At 38.0% G+C, this 21598-nt stretch overlaps 1 protein-coding gene across 4 annotated transcripts in view; it reads right to left on the bottom strand.

The window, feature by feature from the left end:
* Positions 1-6791: 6791 nt before the first annotated feature.
* PTPN12 (protein tyrosine phosphatase non-receptor type 12) overlaps positions 6792-21598 on the bottom strand; it is an 81648-nt gene continuing 66841 nt past the window's right edge. For 2 of the 4 annotated variants that reach the window (XM_042793138.1, XM_042793137.1), the window contains 7 exons: positions 15614-16578; positions 13825-13908; positions 12332-12409; positions 10880-10968; positions 9851-9881; positions 8662-8778; positions 6792-8098 (listed from right to left, as the gene is read on the bottom strand). In XM_042793138.1, the coding sequence (XP_042649072.1) occupies positions 8037-8098; positions 8662-8778; positions 9851-9881; positions 10880-10968; positions 12332-12409; positions 13825-13908; positions 15614-16578 (1426 nt within the window). In that variant the 3' untranslated portion in view covers positions 6792-8036. The remainder of the gene's footprint in view (positions 8099-8661; positions 8779-9850; positions 9882-10879; positions 10969-12331; positions 12410-13824; positions 13909-15613; positions 16579-21598) is intronic. The other 2 variants (XM_042793139.1, XM_042793136.1) reach the window with 1 other exon arrangement.

Here is a 21598-nt window from a genome sequence, read left to right as displayed (position 1 = left end):
TCTAACTGCACCATTTTCTCCAATAGATTTACCTCCTCTTTCACATCTCATCTCCCTTCCGTCAAGTGCATGCATTTTTTGGCTTTTCTCAAGTTCTTCTGCTTGCCCTCAATTCCATGCAAACCTTGATCTCCCATCTTGCTGTTGTCTTTTGCTCTTCCCCTTAAAGGTGTTCTTTCCCCTCTCAGTACAGCCTTTAGTCTCTGTGCGGGGGTGCGCACGTGGGTGAATGTGAGCTTTCTGCCTCCCAAAACATTTAGTATTTGCTTTCATTTTCACCTCCTTGCTTACTTCTTGCATCCACCTCCTGAAATTTCTTTTTGGACAATGTCCAATCTGGCTTCTCTCTGAAAACAGTTTCCAAAGGCATTTTAATTTCAGACACATCAAATGCAGGATGCTTTTCCTCCTCACATCGTCCTGAAATTTTTTCTTCCTGTGGCTCGTGCTTTTTCTGAATTCTTTCCCATCTCTTTAACCCCTTCAGTGTACTTCAGGAGAGTCCTCCCCCAGCCTTCTAGCAGCAGCATGGGCACTCTGAGTAGTCCCTAACAAACCCTAAAATCACACAGGTGTGCTCTTATTACTCAGATTCATCTCCTCCTGCACAAAGCCATTATACAATTTCTTGTCTCTTTTTGTACACACCTATTCATAAGCTGAAGCTCCATTTGGCTTTATCAGACCTTTTCTCCTGCTTCCCTTCTACCCATTTTTCTCATTATTATGCTCACTGTCACCATCCCAACCATCACTGAAGCCTCTTCCCTTCTACCTGGGCTTCTCTCCAGGTTCTCTGATTTAGGCTAGTCAGATCTTGCAGGTTTTTCCTGACAAACATGTAAGACTCTTTGCAGAGTTCTTGTCCATCTCATCTCATTTCACCTTCACGAATGGCTTGTTTATACCCATGAGAGAACAGCTGCCCTCCAGACTTTTGCTAAATGCATTATTTATCCTCATCTTACCTCTTGCTCTTCTGTTTTCCATCACACTTAACAGCACTCCTTGTTTTCAGCTTCAGTGTCCTCTACGCCCTTACTGTTGCCATTCATGCTGTTCTAAAAGATCAGCTTTTGCATGACTGACCTGTCATGCCAGCCTTCATGGTCATCTCCAAGTTTTAAGGCCAACCATGCTGCCTCTCAAGTTTGCAAGTTCCTTCAATCCTTCCAAAGCCATTTCACTGTATGCATTCCTCCTCTAAGAATCTTCCTTGACTGAGATATGACACAAGCTTCTTTAGATTGTGTGTGTCATTTTTATTTCCTACCACAGAGTGCTATTCCAGGCTCCTTGCACTCCCACCCATGACTTGGGGTGGGGGGAACCCACATCCTTTTTGCTTTGTACAGCCTCTAGCAGAATGGGTGCTGGTTAGAAACCCAGCAGAGGCTTTAGGGCAGTCCCATACCCAAGGTGCCATCAACACTACCTGCAAGCACCTTGTACACTTTCTATGTCCCATATGAGAAGGGCAAGGATAAAGAACAGATATGCAACTGAGGGACAAATATTTTTAGAGAGAAGATATACCAAGGACTGTTTAGTTCAAAAGCTACCTCAGCCTGAGGAAATTAATAACTGACTTGTGCAGGGGTTTAGGGACGTTTAAAGCAACCTGGCTACCAACACAGCAGTCAAGAAGCTGCTTTCCTTGAGGCAATGGGCCCAGAAGCCCTTTGCTGGCCAAGGCGAAGTGCCTTCCCCAGGAGGAACAGTCACACTCCCAGTTCAGAATTGCCAAGTTTGGTCTGAAGGTGTATTCCTCACCCACATACCAAACAATTCTCTTGTCACCACTAAAGTAAATTTACTTAAATACAGTTCTCTCCCCTACTGCAAGACTGCTGGTTTCTAAACCTCCAACGCTTCTCCACTGTACTCCCCTCCTTGTGCCTGACCTTCCTGCCCACTGCTGCATTACTGATTTACTAGTAAGGGCAGAGAAACTGCTCTCTACCACAGCTAAATAAGAAAAACTGTTTTGCCAGATGTACTTGATGTCATATGGGAGACGAGAAACAGCAGACTATCACCTTATCGAAGTTAAATCAGCCCACGTTTGCATCCCAGCCAAAAGAGATCTGGTCCAAACCAAAACCAGTTCTTTGGCAGTGTATGCAGCTTTCCGTCAGCTGCTTTCCTACCTAGAATTCATATGCACTTTCTCGGCCCACAAGCTCCTGCAAGGTTAAAGAAATTAATTTTTAGGTAACTTGGAAAAACATGAAGATAAAAAAAGAAGTCACTGCTTGATCATTTCAGGTATTTACACTTGGTACTTAAAAAACAATAAATTAAATGCTGTTAGGATACAAAATGTCAATTTTCTATTTAACTTGCGTCACTGTTTCTCTGTTGACTTGATGTTATATTATGCACAAAATACATTATATTCTCACTATGACTTAAATGTCAAACCCCCAAAAGTCTGAGTCATGCTTCCATACCAATTATAGCCTAGTGATCCAGCCTATGAGGTCGGTAGAAGGAAGTATCCCACGTGGGATAGTTTGTTTATGGCAAATTCTGCAAAGTAAGATTTGAGTAGAAGAAAGCACTTGCACTTTTGAATTTGGTCCATTCTCACCCATCGTATCAGCTATTACATCTGCCTAAATACGAGTTACTAACCTGGCCACAAAGACACAGCACCAAGGTGGCTAAAAGGAAGAGAACACACAAACGCACATGCAAGATTTAGTCAAAATAAAAATTGGCACAGCAAAATACCAAACAACTAAAATCAAGACAACTATTAGAAAAAAGGTATTGCTCCCACGGTAGTTGTAAAACAAGTAAATTAGAAGAAAATGCTGAGTCAAGAGGGAAGGTGGGAGGAAGAGAGCGGGGAGCATCCATGGAAGAACCAGCCCCACGCAGGGGCAGCTCCCGCGGTGGCGTGCGCGCAGACCAGCAGCAACAGCACAAACAGAATCTGTGACTGCCCCCGGCCCAACCTCCCGGACACGGCGAGAGGGCTGCTCTGCTTCGTGAGCTCCTGTTAACAGGGTCAGTAAATGAGGTTAGCACTCTGTCAGGCACTGCACACCTGAGAGGCAGGATTGTTACCAATTCAGTCTATTCACCTGCAAATATTCTTATTATGAGAGGAGAAGGAAGAAAATACTTTCAGTATAAATACAGTTACTAGACTAATCAAATTCAGTCTGACTGCAGCAAAATCCACTTATAGCTGTGCATTCATTATTGCCTAAAAGACGCTGGTTTGCCTCTGGTTAATATTCACCACAGAAATATTCTGTGTTAAAACCTGAGTTCATCAATTTCAAGTAACTTGCCACATTATAGAGCCAGTTTGTATTCATAACTGCTTACTGTCACTTGTTCGAACTTTGTTTTGTTTTGAAGGTTAAAACTGATCTTTAGTACCCCTCGTGTTCCCTCCTGAGCACACCTCCTAGGCAGAGGTCCTGGCTTTCTGTCCTTCCCACTCAAAATTGTCACTTAACTACTGACTAGATCCCAGAGATACTCTTCTTGCTCTTCCACCCTTATTATTGCTCCTGCTGCCTTTGCGACACATAAGCCCTTTCACTCCAGCGCTCTGAAAGCCAGTTCCTAAACTCAAATTACATTTTCAAAGTTCTTTATTCTTTTATTCCCCTGCTGTAAGTACAAATCGGCACAGACAAAAATAACAAAAAAGCCTTTATGTCTGGGTCATTATACCTTCGGATATCATTGCCAGTGTTTGCAAGCTTTTCTTAACTCAGTTGCACTGCCAAGTCAGATCGGGAGAAACACGGTCTTGTTTGCAGTGTGCTGTGTGGTCCAAGGCTTATCACCTGCTTAACTGTGACAATCCATTCCCTCCTTCCAGCTAGGAAGTCTAAGGCTTAGCTCTCATTTATTCTGTGATCTAGCAGTGGAAAGAATATTTTCAGACTGCAAATATTAATAACAAAAAAGCACTTTTTATACTGTTTTTTTCTCTGGATGCCACTCACAATCTTCACTTTTTACCAGGTTATTCCCTTGCTTCAATGATCATAATTGTTCTGGCTGACTGTCATTGGAACATCTTAACTGCCTTACATTAAGCAGATGCATTCATCAGGAGTTGAATAAATTATGAATGGCTGCAGCTGGACTGTGGGTGGTCTGCCCAGCACTGGGCCAAAGAGTCTCAGAAGTAATCCAGGCTACACAGAGCTTCCCCCATATCAGCTCTGCCTCACAACCATCCTCCTCACCACCCCTCTTTACAACCATCTCCTCAATCCTCAGGTACGCCAAAGAGCAGATGCTCTAAGACAGAGTCATTGCCCTTTGCAGCCCAAAGATTCTGCTCAACTTCGATGAAAGTGGCTTTAATTGCTGTACAACTCTCCTTCCACATCCACCAGATAACACGGGAGGCGCCACTTGTCACCAATAGCACAGTATTATCGAGTGTGCGAAACGCACAATGAAATAGGTGAGATACATTATTGTGCCAAGTGGCCTTGAAATAAACCAGCAATAGTAACATTACTTCACTGGAAACAGGGAATTTGTACTTACTATATATTAAAGCAAAAGTCACCAACCAGTTCATAGCAGGTGCTATGTGGCACAGTGGGAATTACAACCTGAAACACATAGTTTAATCAGCAAATACAAATACTTACGTCTTCAGTTGTCAGAAGACTGTTTAAAGACAGTATGTTCTACAGCTAAAAGCAACTACTCCAGCACGATGGGGTTATCATGCTGCCCAGTCAGTGTTGCACCTGATCTGCTTTCATCCTTCCAATCCGAGATGTCAACATACAAAAACTCAGAGGTAATTCTTTGAGATTTTCTTCTGTTCTGCACAGTTCCCAAGTTAGAAACTTCTTTAAGAAAAATTAAATGTAAACGCAGCAGGCTTTCCTAACAGAGAAGTAGGAAATAAAAATGCTAAAGTAATGCTCCTATTACTAAAAAGTAGAAAGCTACCTGCGCCAAATCAATACAAAACCTAAAATATGCCACATAATAAGTATGAGCAATGATATTATTAGAGGCCAGCTTTCTTGTACGACTGGAGTATTTACATTTCTAAAACAAAGAGAACCCCTTCTCTTGACATGATAATTTACTGAATTATTTGTTCAATATTAATACATGTAGAAAATTTAATAAATGCAATATTAGAAAAATAGTGAAGGAACAAACAAGTCAACGCAGTGGTGGTTATTAAGTATAGCTGGGTTGAGTGGTGTTACTGCTTCTTTGCTACAGGGATCAAGTCAATTGTATGCCTGATAACAGCTGCACTGTAGAGGCTGAAGTTGAAGACTGCTTTTGGAAAAAATAGCGTGAAAGACTGGAGCTAAAAGATTATTCCTTGACTGATTTCAACATACTTATAAAATGACTTGGTCCAGGATCTGTATTCAGTGATAATTTGCAAACTAAGGTAACATTCTAAACCCCTTTAGATTCAATTTCAGATAAACTACAGCCAAGAAAGGTCTTGTTTTTTGAAGAAGCTGTTAAGACTGGATACCATTTCAAAGTTATGATGTGAAACTATCCAGTATACAGCACCCAATTCTGGCTTACCTCTGTACCGCTGACAACAGCAGATACAGAAAGTAATGACATTGGGCAGGTTTTGCCTTGCATTTAAAATGGTATGTTTACCTGAAATAAAGTAAGTGAAAATATAAAATTCAGATGAATGTAAGCAGGCAACAGTGAGTTGTAAAACAGGTATGTCAAAGGATACAGGTCAATTGCAGTTTCATATTGCTAAAGCAAAGAAAGGTTGAGAACCTTCTGTGATGAACTCAGGCCTGGAATACTATCCAAATCTAACAGAAAAAAATATGAACATGGATGTACTTTAATTAAACATTACCAGATGGCCTGTATGTAACGCACAGATTTTTGTTAGCCTTTGCTCTAAGAGAAATTCAAATGTGGAAAGAGGAAAATCTATGATCTGCACAGTTCTATATTCTCTTGGTAGAGAAACATCGAAATGATCCTTAAAAAAGTACATCCAAAACAGATTTGGAAATTTTCTTATTTAACAGTTGGTTCAAATACAGTTTGAATGGTTTGGACTGTCCAGTGGTGATGACAGCTCATCACGCATTAGATAACCACAGGAGGTCTGTAAGAGCGAGTCTAAGCTAATCATCTTCCATGCAGGGGAAGGGGAACAAAGTTCAGGCCAACTTCATTCTGCCAACTGCAAGACATTCCAGCTGTCTGAACTGTTTATAAAGCAGAAATCCAGTTGATATAGGTTATCCCAAATGGCATATATCACTGAATTATTTATTTTTAAATGAATAATTGCAAAACTATATCCACGAGAAGTTAAGGTAAGTATTTATAGTGCATACAGTTCTTTGAAATAGCTCCCCAGCTAGGTAGTCTGTCATGTGTACCAAATGCATGGTGATTAATTCACAGTCAAAAGACAGTAATTGCAAGTTACGTACCTTTTGGAAGTTATAATAGGGCTGCCACCTGGGTATTAGCTCTCTTTTAGCAGAGAGGCCCTAAAGGTACAAGTAATAAATTAGACAACGTCTCCATGGCTAAAGTTCAGATTAATAGATAGTTTCACTACCTAAAATAAACATTTTTTTCCTCTAAGCCTTATTCTTCACTTCTCTGGCATAATTGCTAGCCAGAACTTTTGAAGTAGTTACTAAAAATAAGGTCCTGAGGGTCATCACTTTGTTCAAGTGCAAGATCTATAAGCTAAACCAGACTGCCACGCTTCGCTCTATTTGAGTTTGCTTCTGAATACAGTTTCTTCCTAAGAGTAAAAACACTCATAGTGAGATTTTGACTTTCTTTAATTTAAAGATTGTATTACAGAAAAGTTTAAGTAAGGAATCCTTATAAGGATTAACTCTTGACATTATATATTGCCAAGATACAGTGTAGCTGCAAGGGCTCTATGTGAACCTTCATATAAGTTGCTTTCTTACATACAGTCGCTGAACAACAAAAATGGTATTTACCATTTGTAAGAGAAGACAGTGGTATTTAAACAGTCCTTTTACCAGTGTGTTCTGGTTTTCCCAAATTAGAAACACGCCATATTAAAACTGTAAAATCCTATTATACAGGAAGTTGATAGAGATGAATTTTCTGAAGATTGCAAATGATGAAACATTAAAATGAAAACTAAGGAGTGTTGATTATGTAGAATGGTTTCTCTTTTACTGGCAGGTCAAATATACTAGAAACGTACAAATATTTCTGATAATCTAATTCCGATGAACTGAAAACACTGAAGTAACATACACAGGCTAAGAGAATTCAATACTGTTCCAAGGCACTTACTGAATCTCCATGACTAGATGAAAACCAGAACAAATTAGGTCTGACAATTAAACAGCATATAATATAAAAATAACCTTTTGCTTACAATTTACAAAATGTATTACAATCTTTATCTCTGCTAACCTGCAATTCTGGCTGTGTGTGTCCAGCAATTTTTGTAAAAAACCCCAGAAACTATTTTCTAAAACTTCAGGGCAAATAACTTACAAATAAGGTACACAAAAATTTAGATCATGCAGAGATTTCTTACATCTTCTGTTAATATTTTATGATTGCAACTTTATCAAATTATATACTTACTTGCCCTGTACATATACAAAATAATGCATACATGGTAATCAAACGTTAGCAAAAAGTAGTCCATAAACACAATCTGTCAAAAGTATTACTATATTAACATATGTCTACAAGCAGCGTGTAACAGGGTTAAAAGACATTAAGGCAATAATACTTGAAGTTACAAAATAAATCATATGTAATACTTTCTCCTAAGTGTAATAAGGCAGGTAGATGGCCCCAGCAAAAAGTTAAGTTGTAACACTGGAATCCACTGTTGTGAACAACGTTTAAGGTTTTGCATGGGATGTCTTGTAAGAGTGTACCATTTGGTAGTTAGATCTACACTGCTCTGTGTTAGTCACCCCCCAGAAAAGTGGAATACTATTTTTCTAGTTCTCAGTGGCACTTGAGTTTTCCAGTATAATTTATTGATAGTATGTCCATTGGTTCTTGGATCATGTCCATTCTGAAGGCGGCTCTCTTGGTCCTCTGGGCTTTCTGCAGCGGTTACCAAAACCTAAGGAAAGAAATGTATTTATTAGTTCTGTCCACTCGGACAACAGTCTCAGAATGGTTGGCAGCAGTCAGAAGAATCACTAAGGAAGAGGTTTATTCTCAGGGCTAGAAAACAACTTTGTAGTATTAATTCTAAAGGCACTATGGCCATATGTAATACAAAAATGAAGAATTTGCATATAATTATAGTTCATTATCTAAACCTCAATTGAAAAGTACTTTTCATCAAATACAGTATTACAGCCTTTGTTATCATTTCTTGATTTTTTTTTTCCTTCTCTGTGTACCAAAGCAGTTTTCTCAGGTATTATTCCTGAGAATTACAGAAATTATATCCCATTTGACTGATATACTCTGAAAAACAAGGTGAAGAATGACTGAATTGCTTATTCTGGGAAAAACTCTGTCAGTGATGCTGAAGAGACAAGGCAGGCTGAAATTGGCTGGGTTCTCCACCTCTGGGAGTTAGAGGGAGAGAGTAGTAGCAGCTATCCAAACTAGCACTGTTAGTGAATCTTCTGTTTAAATCACCTAGTGATTGTGTTTTGAATGAATTGTAATTACCAATATCTGTTACTTCTGCAGGAAATTCTGAAATTTGACCTCTTGTATCAGTGGAACCAGAAAAAGAAATCTGAGGTAAAATGTCAGTTGGTGTTTTGTTGCTTCTTTCAGGACGATCTGGAAAACACACACACACACCACCCTTACTGCAACATTCATTTAGTCAGCACTGTGCGAAGGCTCTTTTTAAGTACAGCTCAGTCCTGAACACAACTTTCATCAAGTATTATTTACAAAAATAAAGACTTTAAAGCCAATTTCTCATTTCTTAAAAAGCATACTTCAAATTGTTTATGGAACAGATGTTCCATGATAGTGACACATTCCAGTTGACTAAATATGGATTTTTTTTTTTTTTAAAGTTTGTATGGATATTTAATCATGTAGTGCCATGCAGCTTTTAACCATGTAGCATGTATTTATAGCAAGAGCTCACAGTACTATTTAATACATCAATATAAATGCATCTGTTCACATTCTTTCTAAATTAAAAGTGCTTAAAAAGACCTGATAGGTAACTATGTTGCACTACTAGTATAAATCACTATTAGCAAATCTGTAATATTCCTGAAAACTAATTCATTTTTTTAAAAATCTACCAGTATTTAACATGCAGCTTCAAATGGACTGTACAAGTCCATTCAAGCATACACAGAAGATACATGGCAGGCATAAGCTTAAAGCTGGAGCAGGTTGCTGCAAAGTTAAATATCAACTGATAGACTATACCTCCTACTGAAGCCTTTTCAGAAGATCAGAAATGAAAGACTTGGGTAAATATGCAACATACATACACATATATACACACACATCACTGCTGAACATATTTCAGCCTTACTCCTGTCTTTAAGAAACTGAAGAAATTAATTCACCAACTTTTACAATCTCTATTGCAATAACATGGGAAGGTTCTAACTAAGCTGAAAAAATGTTATTATAATATGCATTTAAATTCAGTATTTTTGGTCTTTATTATTTTATCATAACCTAAGTTTAACATAAATTCTTAAGTTAGACTTGTAACTTGCTTCCTCAGAAAATCTTAAAAGCTTTAAAAATAGAAGGCCTTTTCAGAAATGCCAGTGTTTTGACAATACACCTACATATCTTTAGAGCAAAAACCAAATTCAGATAAAATTATGTTTAGTAAGCAAAATGTATTAAAAAAAAAAAAAATTCCATCACTTACCAGGTAGTACAGGTGAAGTTGTTTTCAAACCCTGTTAATGAGAAATATTTAAAATAACATTATATAATGCTTCCAAAATACCAAAAGAATGACAGAACTTTAAGATGATAACATCATCTTAAAAAAATATACAATATCTGTGGAAATATCTACTTGCTCCTACATTTCTGACTTGCTATAACACTGATAAAAAAAAATGCTATAGTAGTTAATAAAGAATTTACTATCAGAAACTTATTTAATATGTAATAAAAAGTTAAAATTGTCACATTACAAATTATTTGCAAAATTAGGTATGTTAGTTCCCATACTATATTTACAGTCTCTAAAGATTCACATCTATCTCTCTTTACACATGGCTTAAAAATGTGACAAGGTGGCTGTAAAGTGTGTTGGGGGTGCACGAAAAGAAAGGCATGAACGTAAAGAGGATTTATATGCTTTTGAAGTTTTACCAGCTATTTATGCTGGATGACTTTGAGCAACTAGTAGATTGATGTGAAAAATGGAATCTGATGGGCAGAAAAGTGTTTAAAATAAATATGGATATAAGGAAAAACTTTGTCAGGCAATGAAGCAGGTTGCCCACAGTGGATAAAAAGTCTCCACCTCTGGAGGTTTTCAAGACCCAACTGGATAAAGCCCTGTGCAGGCTGGTCTGAATCCCTGCTTCATGCAGCAGGTTGGACTAGAGACTGCAATACTCCTACAGCATGAATTAGCTTATGATTGATTAACGGCAGACAGCAAGCTCCACAGAAGCAGTATATTTACACTCTTAAAGCCATAATTTAAGATATATTAAGGATGACTTTTAAAAGTATTGCTGAATTTAGAAAACTAGATAGTTTTCTTGGAAAGAAAACATGCTCTTAACACATCAGTTCAGTAGCACAGGCAGAGGAAAAACCGGCTAGTTGTAGATGATCAACAGCTGTAACTTTTCTTAAGTATGTATTTTGCTTTTTGTTGTAGCTCCCAACCAAGCCAGAAATGACTGATCAGTACAGACTTGCCTCCTATACTTACTGTAGGGACTGTTTGTTCAGGGAGATGCTGATCACGCAATATGCTCCACTCAGACTGTGCAGTCATAACTGGCTTCGACAAGGGTGTGCCTAGGAAAAATTAAATCAAACTCAGCATACTTGAGTTCTCTCCATGATGAGGTATTAGAACACAGCATTAGAAATGTGTTATAAAGCAACTTTTTAAAAATTGTGCGTAAAAACATGAATCTCTCTTTACATAAAGAACACGACTACAGTGTTTGAACTGTGCATGTTCGTTTCCTTCATTTGGAAGCTCCTAACTAATAGCAGGATTAGATGCTTCTCCAATTATTTTTAAAAAAAATGTTATACCAGCTGTGCAACAATAGTAGATCTGAAAAATGACACACTAAGTAAAGAAAACACACAAGTCAAGACAGTCAATACCTGTCTTTTACTGACACCATGCAAAAACACAATAAAAATTGAAGTGTTTTTACTAATTCCAGTCGCAAAAAGATTTTTTTGTTTGTTTTTTGGTTTTGTTTGTTCATTTGTTTGGGGTTTTTTTGTTTTGTTTGTTTGTTTGTTTTTGATAAAAAGCTTTATTTCTCATGTTCTCACAGAGAAGAAGTCAGTCCATAATACCCAAAGAAAGGATCACCTTGATTCTGAACTACCTATGCTTATGGTGCTCAAGGGACACATGTACAAAACTACAATGCTTTTATGCTGAAAATAATCTACATCAACTACTTTGGTTAAAAATTTTTGAAAGTTTCATAAAGTGACACTAAACAAAAGTCTCATTAAATAACTACATCACACTAGGTTTTTTGGAAGATACCAAACATTAACCTAATTTCTCACTTAATTTCAATTTTTTTTTTGTGTTATGCCATTACTAGTTTGATGAATGAAATATGAAGATATAAGTACACAATTTGTAAGTGTCAGTTTTCTTTCAGTCACCCTTTTGATACAGGCAAAAAGTAAACTATGTTAAACTTAAAAATAAACTAGGCTTGTTCCCTAGATGCAGTGCAGTATGAAACGTCATCTTCCCTTTGCCCAAGAAAGGACAATCAGATAAGCACTGTTCATGTGTTTTCCCATTCCCTACCTGTGAGCAGTAGGAAACTAATATAGCTGGGGAATCCCCTAACTGTATTCTATTTCCCCACTGTATCTCATTTCCATACTCTTCAGACTGAAAAACATCTCCACTAGAATCAATATTTAAGTCTCCAATATACTTAAATATCACGTAACAGCATCCTTAGTCAGAAAATGAGAAGTAATTTGACCATGTTCAAGGGTTTGTGAAAGTTAAATGTCGTCAAAGCAAGCCATTACACACACTGGATTTGATGCCATTTTACAATTTGCTCCAACACTAAGATTAACCAAAAAGCAGGGGCATTCAAATACAATACTGAAACACATTTCACATGTCATCCCCAATTATCACAAAACATTAAGAACTCACTCTGTTCACTTGCTAATACAAATGATTCTGGTGTTCTTTCTGGGAGCGGGGGAGAGGAATCTTCACTAGTATCAGCATCTAAATCAAATAGGACATTTAGGTAAGTTAAACACATTTTCCTTGCAGGTATTTAGAAGCTGATCTTTTGACACATGAGACCAACCTAAACTTGGTATTACATTTAAAGCAAAAGGAAAATTTGCTCTAAATATTATAAAACGTTTTGGTTTATCATACTAATGCCTTGGGAGCAACTTCATGCTAGCAACACTAACTTCACGTTAAGGGGGGTAGGATCAGTTTGTGGGTTAGAAGAAAAGTAAAATACATTTCAGTCTAAATAATTGGGAGGAAGAAAGCCTCAGCAACTTCAGTGAATACTTTTTTTTTTTTTTGTTCTTTCAGAAAAGGGAAGATAAGGGTAACTAACAGTCTGCACTGGAGCGGTACCATTAGCTTCTTGAACAAGTAACTTGCCAATAACTGTAACCACAGTAGTTACTGTAATTTAATTGCAGTTCATTACATGTCTGTTTGCAGCCACTGCAAGGGAGTTAAGCTCATTACAACACACTGGCTTCTTGAACTCTTCTGCAGACACTGGCAAATATACGCAGTTGGTGCCAACCAACTGAACCACTGATGAAGCTCCGAAACCCTGGTAAGAAGCATGTTGAAAATATGTATGAGCTCCTTCAGCTATGCTTCAGCAGTTTTCAGTTTTATTTCAGTGGCTCTAACCATACTTCCACAGCCAATACTGCACAGCCAGTTTGCACGGTGCAAGGACATTAAGGAATGTTGCTTTTCAGGACTGCGTAGTATGACAGTTTGTTTTTAGGGAAGCTCCACATTAACCACTTCTCTGAAGCCCCCAGACTGGGTTTTGCCAGTCTCCAGTGCCAGAGGAGATGGCTACCACTGGTACCAGTAACACATCCCGTCCCCAGTCTGTTCCCTCTCGCCTCTCAGGAGTGCACTAACACCAGCTGTTCTGGCAGCAAAAGCCACACGCCAGCCTGCTAAGGAATTTGAAATAGAAATTAAAGGTTTAAAACAATTCAAAGTGGCTGCTGCCGTAAGAAGTCTCATCTGACAACCGTATTTTAGACGTACAAAAAATGAAGACACATTTCAACTAATGAAGGCATGAAGCTTGCCTTGCCAACATGCCAGCAGCAGGGACAGGAACTCCATCACAATTTACAAGCCACTGTGATCTTCTTTGAGACCTGCTCATCTCAAGTTTACTATACAGCATAAGAAAACCTTTAATTATTGAAATAGTCTCTATAAAATCAGCAAATTAAGTCACTATGGAGTATGTGTATGTACTAGCTGAAAGTGGGGGGTTTAGGTTTTGTTTTGGGTTTTTTATTTTCTGTTGTTCTTGTTGGGTGGTTGTTGTTGCTCTTTTAACCTCAGGGTACAACTGCTTTTCACTTCATTTAAATTAAAAAGAGGATTTAATTATGCGGTAAGATCATGCATACCAACAGTTATGGTTAAGCAACTAAGTTCACAGGGAAGCTTCATTGGTGGCTGCACTTGTATCCCCAGCTTGGGACAGAAGAGTCCTGAACAAGTATGAAAATGAAAAAGCCACTGTAAAACATGGTTTAGGATCACTGGTACAAAGCAATCTAACCCTAATATTCTTGAGTCTGAGGTGGATTACAAAACCTGTAACCTGAATATAAAATGGGAAGTGTTGACTATCATACAAAAGGGAACAGATACACCTTTGATAACAAGATAAATTCTACAAAAATAATATAAAAGTTTTAAGCTATTCCTGTGAAATCAGCAACATACCAGCAGCACAAAGGCTGTACTGCTATTTCAGGATGTTTCTGATATGCAGTTACATGAAACAAATTGAGTGATATTTCTTCCATTCATTATTGTATTTATGACACATCACTTATTTTTACAGCATCTATATAGAGATGTGTAGAGAAGTAATGATTGTCAAACTGTGATAAACAATGATTGCCCTGGGAAAGAAGGAAAGAAGCCTGGCTAAGAGCACAGTTGGAAAAATACTATAGCATGTCAATCTACCAAAAACAAATTCAAAAAGGACTGCTTGGTATAAATGTTGAATTAACTATGACATAAAGGGCTTTGTCTCCTATGCAGAGCATTTGTGAAGTGTCACAGTTAAAAACATACACATATGTGCAAGTATAGTTTTGTGCATACACATAATATCACAAAATCCGTTTTTAAAGTTTCAAAATAGTTCGTGTTTCTGACTTCAGGTGAAAACTTAGTTCATGAGTTCGATTCAGCTGGTTCTGCATCTTCCATCATACAGTGAGCCCCATTTCACCTCAAGGCCACGTAGTCTGCGCAGACTCCTGAAGTGAGGTCACCACTGTGAAGGACTTCCTAGCACAAGAGTCTGATCTAAGCACAGAAACTCATGTTCTCCTTTCAGCTCCACAGACCTACTACATGCTTTGTTGGACTTCGCACAGCCAGTTACCAAGGCCTAATTTGTTTTTCTCAGCTATGTTCTCCACCGGATCTAAGTGTGCCAGCCTGACAAATCTGAATCTGCACATTTTAGGACCCTTTTGCCTCCAATAAATGACATCTAACTTTTTGCAGAAGCGGTCTTGCAAACTTTTCTTGCTCAAAGCGCCTCCAAAAAGCAGTAAAGTATTAAAAGTAACTGAATAATTTTCAAAGCACTACTAAAGCAGAACTTGGATTTTTAAATGAACAGCAACATTACTTTGTCTCCCCTGGCCATGTACAGAAAAAGAAGAATGTGGGGCTGAATATTTACAATGATATCAAAATGCAAGAGCCAAATCACAAGCAACTTCAAAGAGTGATACAGTGAAGGAGGTTACATCTACAGTTCTAGGGCCAGCACATCAAGCAGTGAGTATGAATTTGGTGTGTGTTTGGGCAAGTCTGTTTAAAATACTTTGACTACTCAGAACTGTCATTATTGTAGAAACTTCCATGAAATTGGACGCAAAGAAAAAAATGTGCCAACCAACAAACACAGATACGTGCATTTAAGGGTGCATTCATAACTCACAATAAAGCTTCTGAAGCAGCTTACCAAGGTCTGTTGTACCTTGTAACAGACATAGCTTATGTGTAAACCAAAAACTGTGAGGAAATGAGTTGCGCCCTTTCTGAAGCTGCCATACTACTCTGTGTAAATTTACATTTAAAAAATTGTAAAGAAGTTTATGTTGTCCAACTCGATAGATGCAACCAGATTAAAGAGTAGCACTTCTGAACCACACTGAAACCTACCTTTGCCATCTTCAGAACATGTTACAGCTGTTAAGTCATGCCTAGCAATAGACATTGGCAATACTTTTCTGGCAGAAATGTTTTCGGTATTAGTGGCAGCAGAAACTGTGGCACTTGCGGTTGAAACATTAGAAGCGCTTTTGCTCATGGCTCCGTCAAAGTTGATCTCATCTGTGTCAGAATCATCTGAATGAAGAGGATTAGTAAAACAGAGTGGTGCTCGAACAGAAATAGTAGTATGATCAATACTATCACTGGAAGGATGTTCAACTGTCGTGTTTGATACCAGAGACAGAGTTTTAACACCATGACATAAGATGTCTGAAGACATGTCTTCAGACACCGATGTACGCAGTGCATTTTCTGGCCCATGCAGCGACCATGTGGCATGTCCCTTTTCTGTCAGAGGCAGACGATCTGGTCTTGGTGGAGTATCAGAAAGCTCCTGACTCTGCGGACTTTCCGGTGAAGGTATTAAGGCTGTGTTAGACTGTGCCACGCTGCATTCCATACATGAGTTTTGAGAAGCATCTACAAATGAATCCCCTGAAATCTGTTCCTGTGGCTTAAAGCTCTTATCAATTACACAGGATGGCACAGGCTTTATTTTAATTGCATGTCCCCTGTTCAACAGGGAGTTCCCATCAAAGCTTCGTGGTCCCTCCTGAAGAGGCACCTTCTTGATCTCAAAACTTAAGTTGCGCTCCAGCCTCTTCTCTGCACGTTCACTGGGTTCATTCTTCCCTGAATGTTCTGTTGACTTATTATAATTCTCGTTGAGGTCTGTTGAATGCTCTGATGAAACCATGTGCAAAACTGGCTTTGGATGGTATCTATCATTGTCCTGCCACACTGTAGTGACTGTTGGGTAAGCTGACGGGGGAGATGGCGTTAAGATTGGTGGTACTGGCTGAGGCTCTGGAGGCTGCAAGATTTCTTCTTTAGCATCTCCTTCTACAAGGCAACTGCAAAAAACCCAAAACACAATTGTGTAAGTTTTCTGTATTTTGACAATATTTTAGATATCTATCCATCTGTCTCTGCAGTAGTAATGCCTTCATACCAATACTAAACTCCAAGCAGCACTTCCACTGCATACAGACAGCGGTTATAAAATATGACTAATGAGGTAGGCAAGAACTAAGTCAACACACTCAAAACATCTTTCTGAATATCACAAAGACATGCATTCAGGCCACAACTAATCCTCACTGGTAGTTCAAAGAGTGCCCATTTCCATTCCCAGAAGGATTTTTTTCAAAGACTCTGTAAGGAAGGCCCTCTTGTGGCAGGATTTCAGTACTTTTCTGCTTTCTTAAGAAGGCTCAGAGAAACTCGTACAGAATTCAATTTTCAATAAAGCCCAGAAAAATGTAGTTAAAAAAACCCTTACAGCCTGCTTAATATTAAATATCTTCCTTTATTTTTATTTTTCTGTACATATCGAGGAGAATGTTATTTTTATATTTGCGTATTTAATAGTTTCTCCATAATTGTAAGGCTAATGATACAGACCAAATTCAGCTGACGAGGTGCACACTGTATAAAAACCATTCACAGTCAAATATATGATCCAAATCACAGTGCATGTTAGTGAGACCACAGCACTTATCACAGTTCATCTTAAGCTATTTAAAAGGAGAAGCTGTTCAAACATATGGTCAATTTACTTTCAGGTTAGATGCAGAATATTTGACTACAAACATTTTGCACAACTGACTGAGGACTTTGTCTACAAACAGAAATTAAGCATTTTCATTCAGAGCTTTCAAAAATATTTTCTTTCATTATGTAAGACTAGTAACATAGTAATAACTGAGATGCAAAACAAATGTGTGACAAGAACAGAAATAGAATGAAATAATTTAAAGAAATGATACTTTTATTCCAGGCAGATAAATCAAAGCACAATAGACCATAGTTTGCAGAAGAGTGCAATTTGGCCACATGCTTGAGCTGAGAAATCAGCCCATTTTACATACAAAGCTCAGATCACTTCCTCCTGTTGGCAGAGATGTTCTTCATGAGGAAGTAATAAACCTTCTATACAGACTAGCTCATAATGTTAAAGGCAGTGATATTTAGAAGACAGATGGTCCCATCCCCCCATGTTAGGGGAACAGACAGTTCCCAGGGTCACTGAGTCTTTACTGTCATGTTCTGGTGGTCCCAGCACCAGAATAACCTTGAACAAGCAAGAGGAAGCTAAATCCTCATATACGCTTAGGTTTTTTGGATAATCTGTGTCAGAGGTCCCATGAATTACCCAAAACCAGTTCTGCAGTAGGAGACTTGGAACCTTCCCTTGGGGATAAGGTTACAGCAGGACATTCTCTTCCCACAAAAATTAAGTCACCAGTAGACCTTGAGCTGTACCTTCCTTTCACAATCCAACATCCCGAAGAACTGAATCTATTCAGAAGAGTATTCACAGTACTCTTGTGAAATAGACTTTTTTTTTTTTTTTTCAAATGAATTCAAGGCTACACACCAAAATCTGGAAAGCAGATGCTTCCAAAAAGACAAAACCTCTTACTACCTGCTAGATGACAGATCACTGTGACAGTATTCTCCTGCTGCATTTGTGCAAAGCCTGGGAGAACACAGCGTATCTGACAGGTCTGGAAGAAGGTGTGCCAATAATAGCTCTCATGTTGTACGGGCCAGCAGGATGATATGCAGATTATATTCTCTAGGCCCTGTAATTTCAGGCTATTTAAATTAAACTTCGATGACAGCAGTAGTAGTTAATCATACATTATTAACTCAGATGAAGAATGAGAACGTATTTACATTTTAGAAACCTGACAGATTCTGTGGATGAAAAAGAAGTCTCATAATGAGCCATCAGCTACGAAATGAAACCACATCTTCAGAACTTGCAGGTGAAGTCAATCACTACGTTTTGAAGACTGACAAAGGCTACCATTGGCCTCCTGCACTTGTTGATTGAGGCATCTGGATTTCCAAGACAACTCTCCATCTTCCTTTTGTTGTTCCTAGTAAGTCTGAAAAAGCTTTTTTACTTGTGAGAACATGGACTAGTAACATAGTTCTTGGGCAAAGGATCTTCCATCTTCTCAGCCAACATTAATAAGAAAGTTTTATTAAAAACAATGAGTAGAAAGCCTTAAGAACACAGATAGTCTGTATCCCTTCAGTATTGCATTATGTAGCAATCTATGATGAGGTTTCCTCTCATACTGCTCGCATATGTCAACCTATCTTTGTCAGACAGCATGAGGAAGCAAGAATAATTCAGAAATCTTGATCATATTTTCAGAAAGGTTACTGGAGAGCATAGCAGACAAACAAAAACCCTGACAGCTACAAAACTGAATTGCTACTTCTGCCCCAAGGACATTATTAATTTCATTCATTTCTGTTTCATTTAAACAGAAAAAAGTGTTAAGTATCAAACGTGCTGTTTCTGCTACACTGGAATAAAGCCAACAGTGGGCTCACTTTTAAGAGTTATAGGCAATACTGCTAAAACCCACACAATTTCACAAGAATTTCTGTCCGTCTATTCACGAATGAAAGGTATCAGATAGGCTCATTACTTCTCTGCATGTCATACCACAAACAAAATCAAAGTAATACAATTAGCTCCCCTACTTGCAAACAAGGCCTAAAAAAGACTTGGCCAGTGCAAATTCTTGAGACTATCATGACATACGCTAAAAAAAAAAAACAAAACTAAAACAACACCCCCCCCCCCCCCCAAAAACAACAAAAAAAATACCCAAACCAAAACAAAACAAAACCAAAAACAACAACAAAAATAGGGGACTGCCTCACACTTATACCTTCTACAGGACTGAAAGCACAACTCCCTTGGGATAGACCACAGGATGAGTTTCATCCTTCTGATTTTATTAGCACCAAGCTTTAACAGTGTGGGATGAAGAACTAAAATCCTTATACAAGGGATTCTGAAGAAAAAAAAAACCTGTCTGGATTTTCAATTTATGAAGATTCCCACCCAGTGAAGTACTGCAAGCTCCCCAGCTTCCAAACTATCTTCTAAAAGTTACTGTATCTTTGTACCTGGAAAACCCCAGATCCCCTTGCAGTTCTCTCAGGTGCCCTTTTCCATCCTCTGCCTGTCTGACTCCTGTCACAAAGGGTTGGGCCTCAAACTCCTTCTCTTCCTCCCCTCCCTGCACTTGTATATTGCTATTTTTCTCTACATTAAAATAGGAGGAATACAAAGCACACCAAAACAGTCTAATCAAACTTAATTTGGGAACTGTTTTGCCTCTAGATGTTCTTGAAAAATGAACAAGCTTGCGAGTAAGTGCTTTGCTGGAATTAGTAAAGATAAACTGGGGGGGGAAGAAAAAAAAAAGTAAGTCTCCAATTTAATATGCACTAAGGACAGGAGAATTACCCTCCTCTTGGATTTCTCTCCTCTATTCCAGAAGAGAGAGAAAGATCACTTGCACAAACATTTACATGCCCCCTTTACCAACAGTGATGCTCAACAATGATCTCCACTAAATCCTCCTACTAAAAATGAGGTTTTCCCCTTATTGACCTCATTTTCCTGACCCAGAGTTATATATGCAATCAGCAAAACTAATTTCTTATCTGGTACAGACATACCATTAAGCATTACAATTAGCTAAAGCAGCAAATTAGCATTAAACTACATATGACAAGATTATAGGCCCATAATACCAGTCAAAATTCATTAAGTTCTTCACTGATTACTGTTTAATGAAATCACACTCCCATTTGATTCACTAGTAAACAGAACCCCACATGTATACAAACAGCCCCCTTAGAGGTATGTGTAGATCTGATGATACAGGAAATACTGCGTATCAGCAACCCAGGAGTTGTTTAATCATCTTCCTTGTACATAGCTAAAACAGAGCTATTAAATGTTCCCCATAATATCTGAAGTAAAATTTAATTCCTTCACTCTTAAATGAGAGCTTACAATGATCAAATGAGAAATTTATCAAAATCATTCTTTGCTTTATTCATATTGAAAATTAATCCTCAGAAAATGAGATGCTCAAATAGCATTCTGATGTATTTTTTTTTTTAATTAAATATATGCCAACCAAGATTTCTTGGGTTTCTCTGAATATGTAACAATTTTTCCATTTTACTGACACCATAGTATTATTATTTCACATGTGCTGCACTGCAAATAATGTTTTTCTTCCTTTTTATAAAGCAGAAATATTAGGATATGTATACATTTAAAAGGTCCTTGTTTGGCAGTAGCTTATTCTAAAACTCTTGCCAGGAAATCTTAGGCATTTTGGGCTGCTGCATAATGCTTTCTTTGGGCACTTCCTTCAACAGCTGTGCTCTATAGACACTTCTCCCCAGAGGCAGAAAATTATTTGAAGATGAACTACTAATATTATTACAAACAACAGGAGACAGTATAGTAAAACCAGCTTGATTTAAATTACCAGAAAGCTAATAGAAAGCTCATGAAAGAGGATATTGAGACAGAAGAGAGTCAGTGAACCAAAGAATGCTAGACTACTTGAGAAAGAGAAGCAAGCTTTCCTGCATTAGACCTTTAAATTAACCCTGCATTGCTTTTATATATTGTAAAAACAAGCATTTTGCAAGTACATTTGTAGAATCACAATGTGCAAAAGAAAACAGAACGTCTTCTCATAACTCAGCCTTGACAGCATCTCTTCATATACAACTGCTACTGATTATCTTGTAATTCCACTACCTCAACACTTCCTCACACGTAACTGTATATGGAATTTCCCTGGATGACCAGAGCAGTTTTTTCATATGCTTTTATTGCCACACAAACTGAGCAGCTGATGCTGTGCCTTAATGTGTCAAAGACCTCAAAGTTAATGGCTTCTCAGCTGTCAGGTAAGCCATGCATTACGCAACAATAAGTTTTGTGAATTTATTTGTGGTAATAAAAATTAATAGTAAGTTGCCTAAAGTACAATAATTTGTTAAAAAAAAAAGCCCTCCCACAACTTTCTA

Source organism: Tyto alba, unplaced genomic scaffold (genome assembly GCF_018691265.1).
Source record: "Tyto alba isolate M040663 unplaced genomic scaffold, T.alba_DEE_v4.0 Super-Scaffold_2, whole genome shotgun sequence".
NCBI lineage: Eukaryota > Metazoa > Chordata > Aves > Strigiformes > Tytonidae > Tyto > Tyto alba.
The sequence above is the reverse complement of the archived record's forward strand: the minus strand, read 5'-3'. Positions and strand labels throughout refer to the sequence as shown.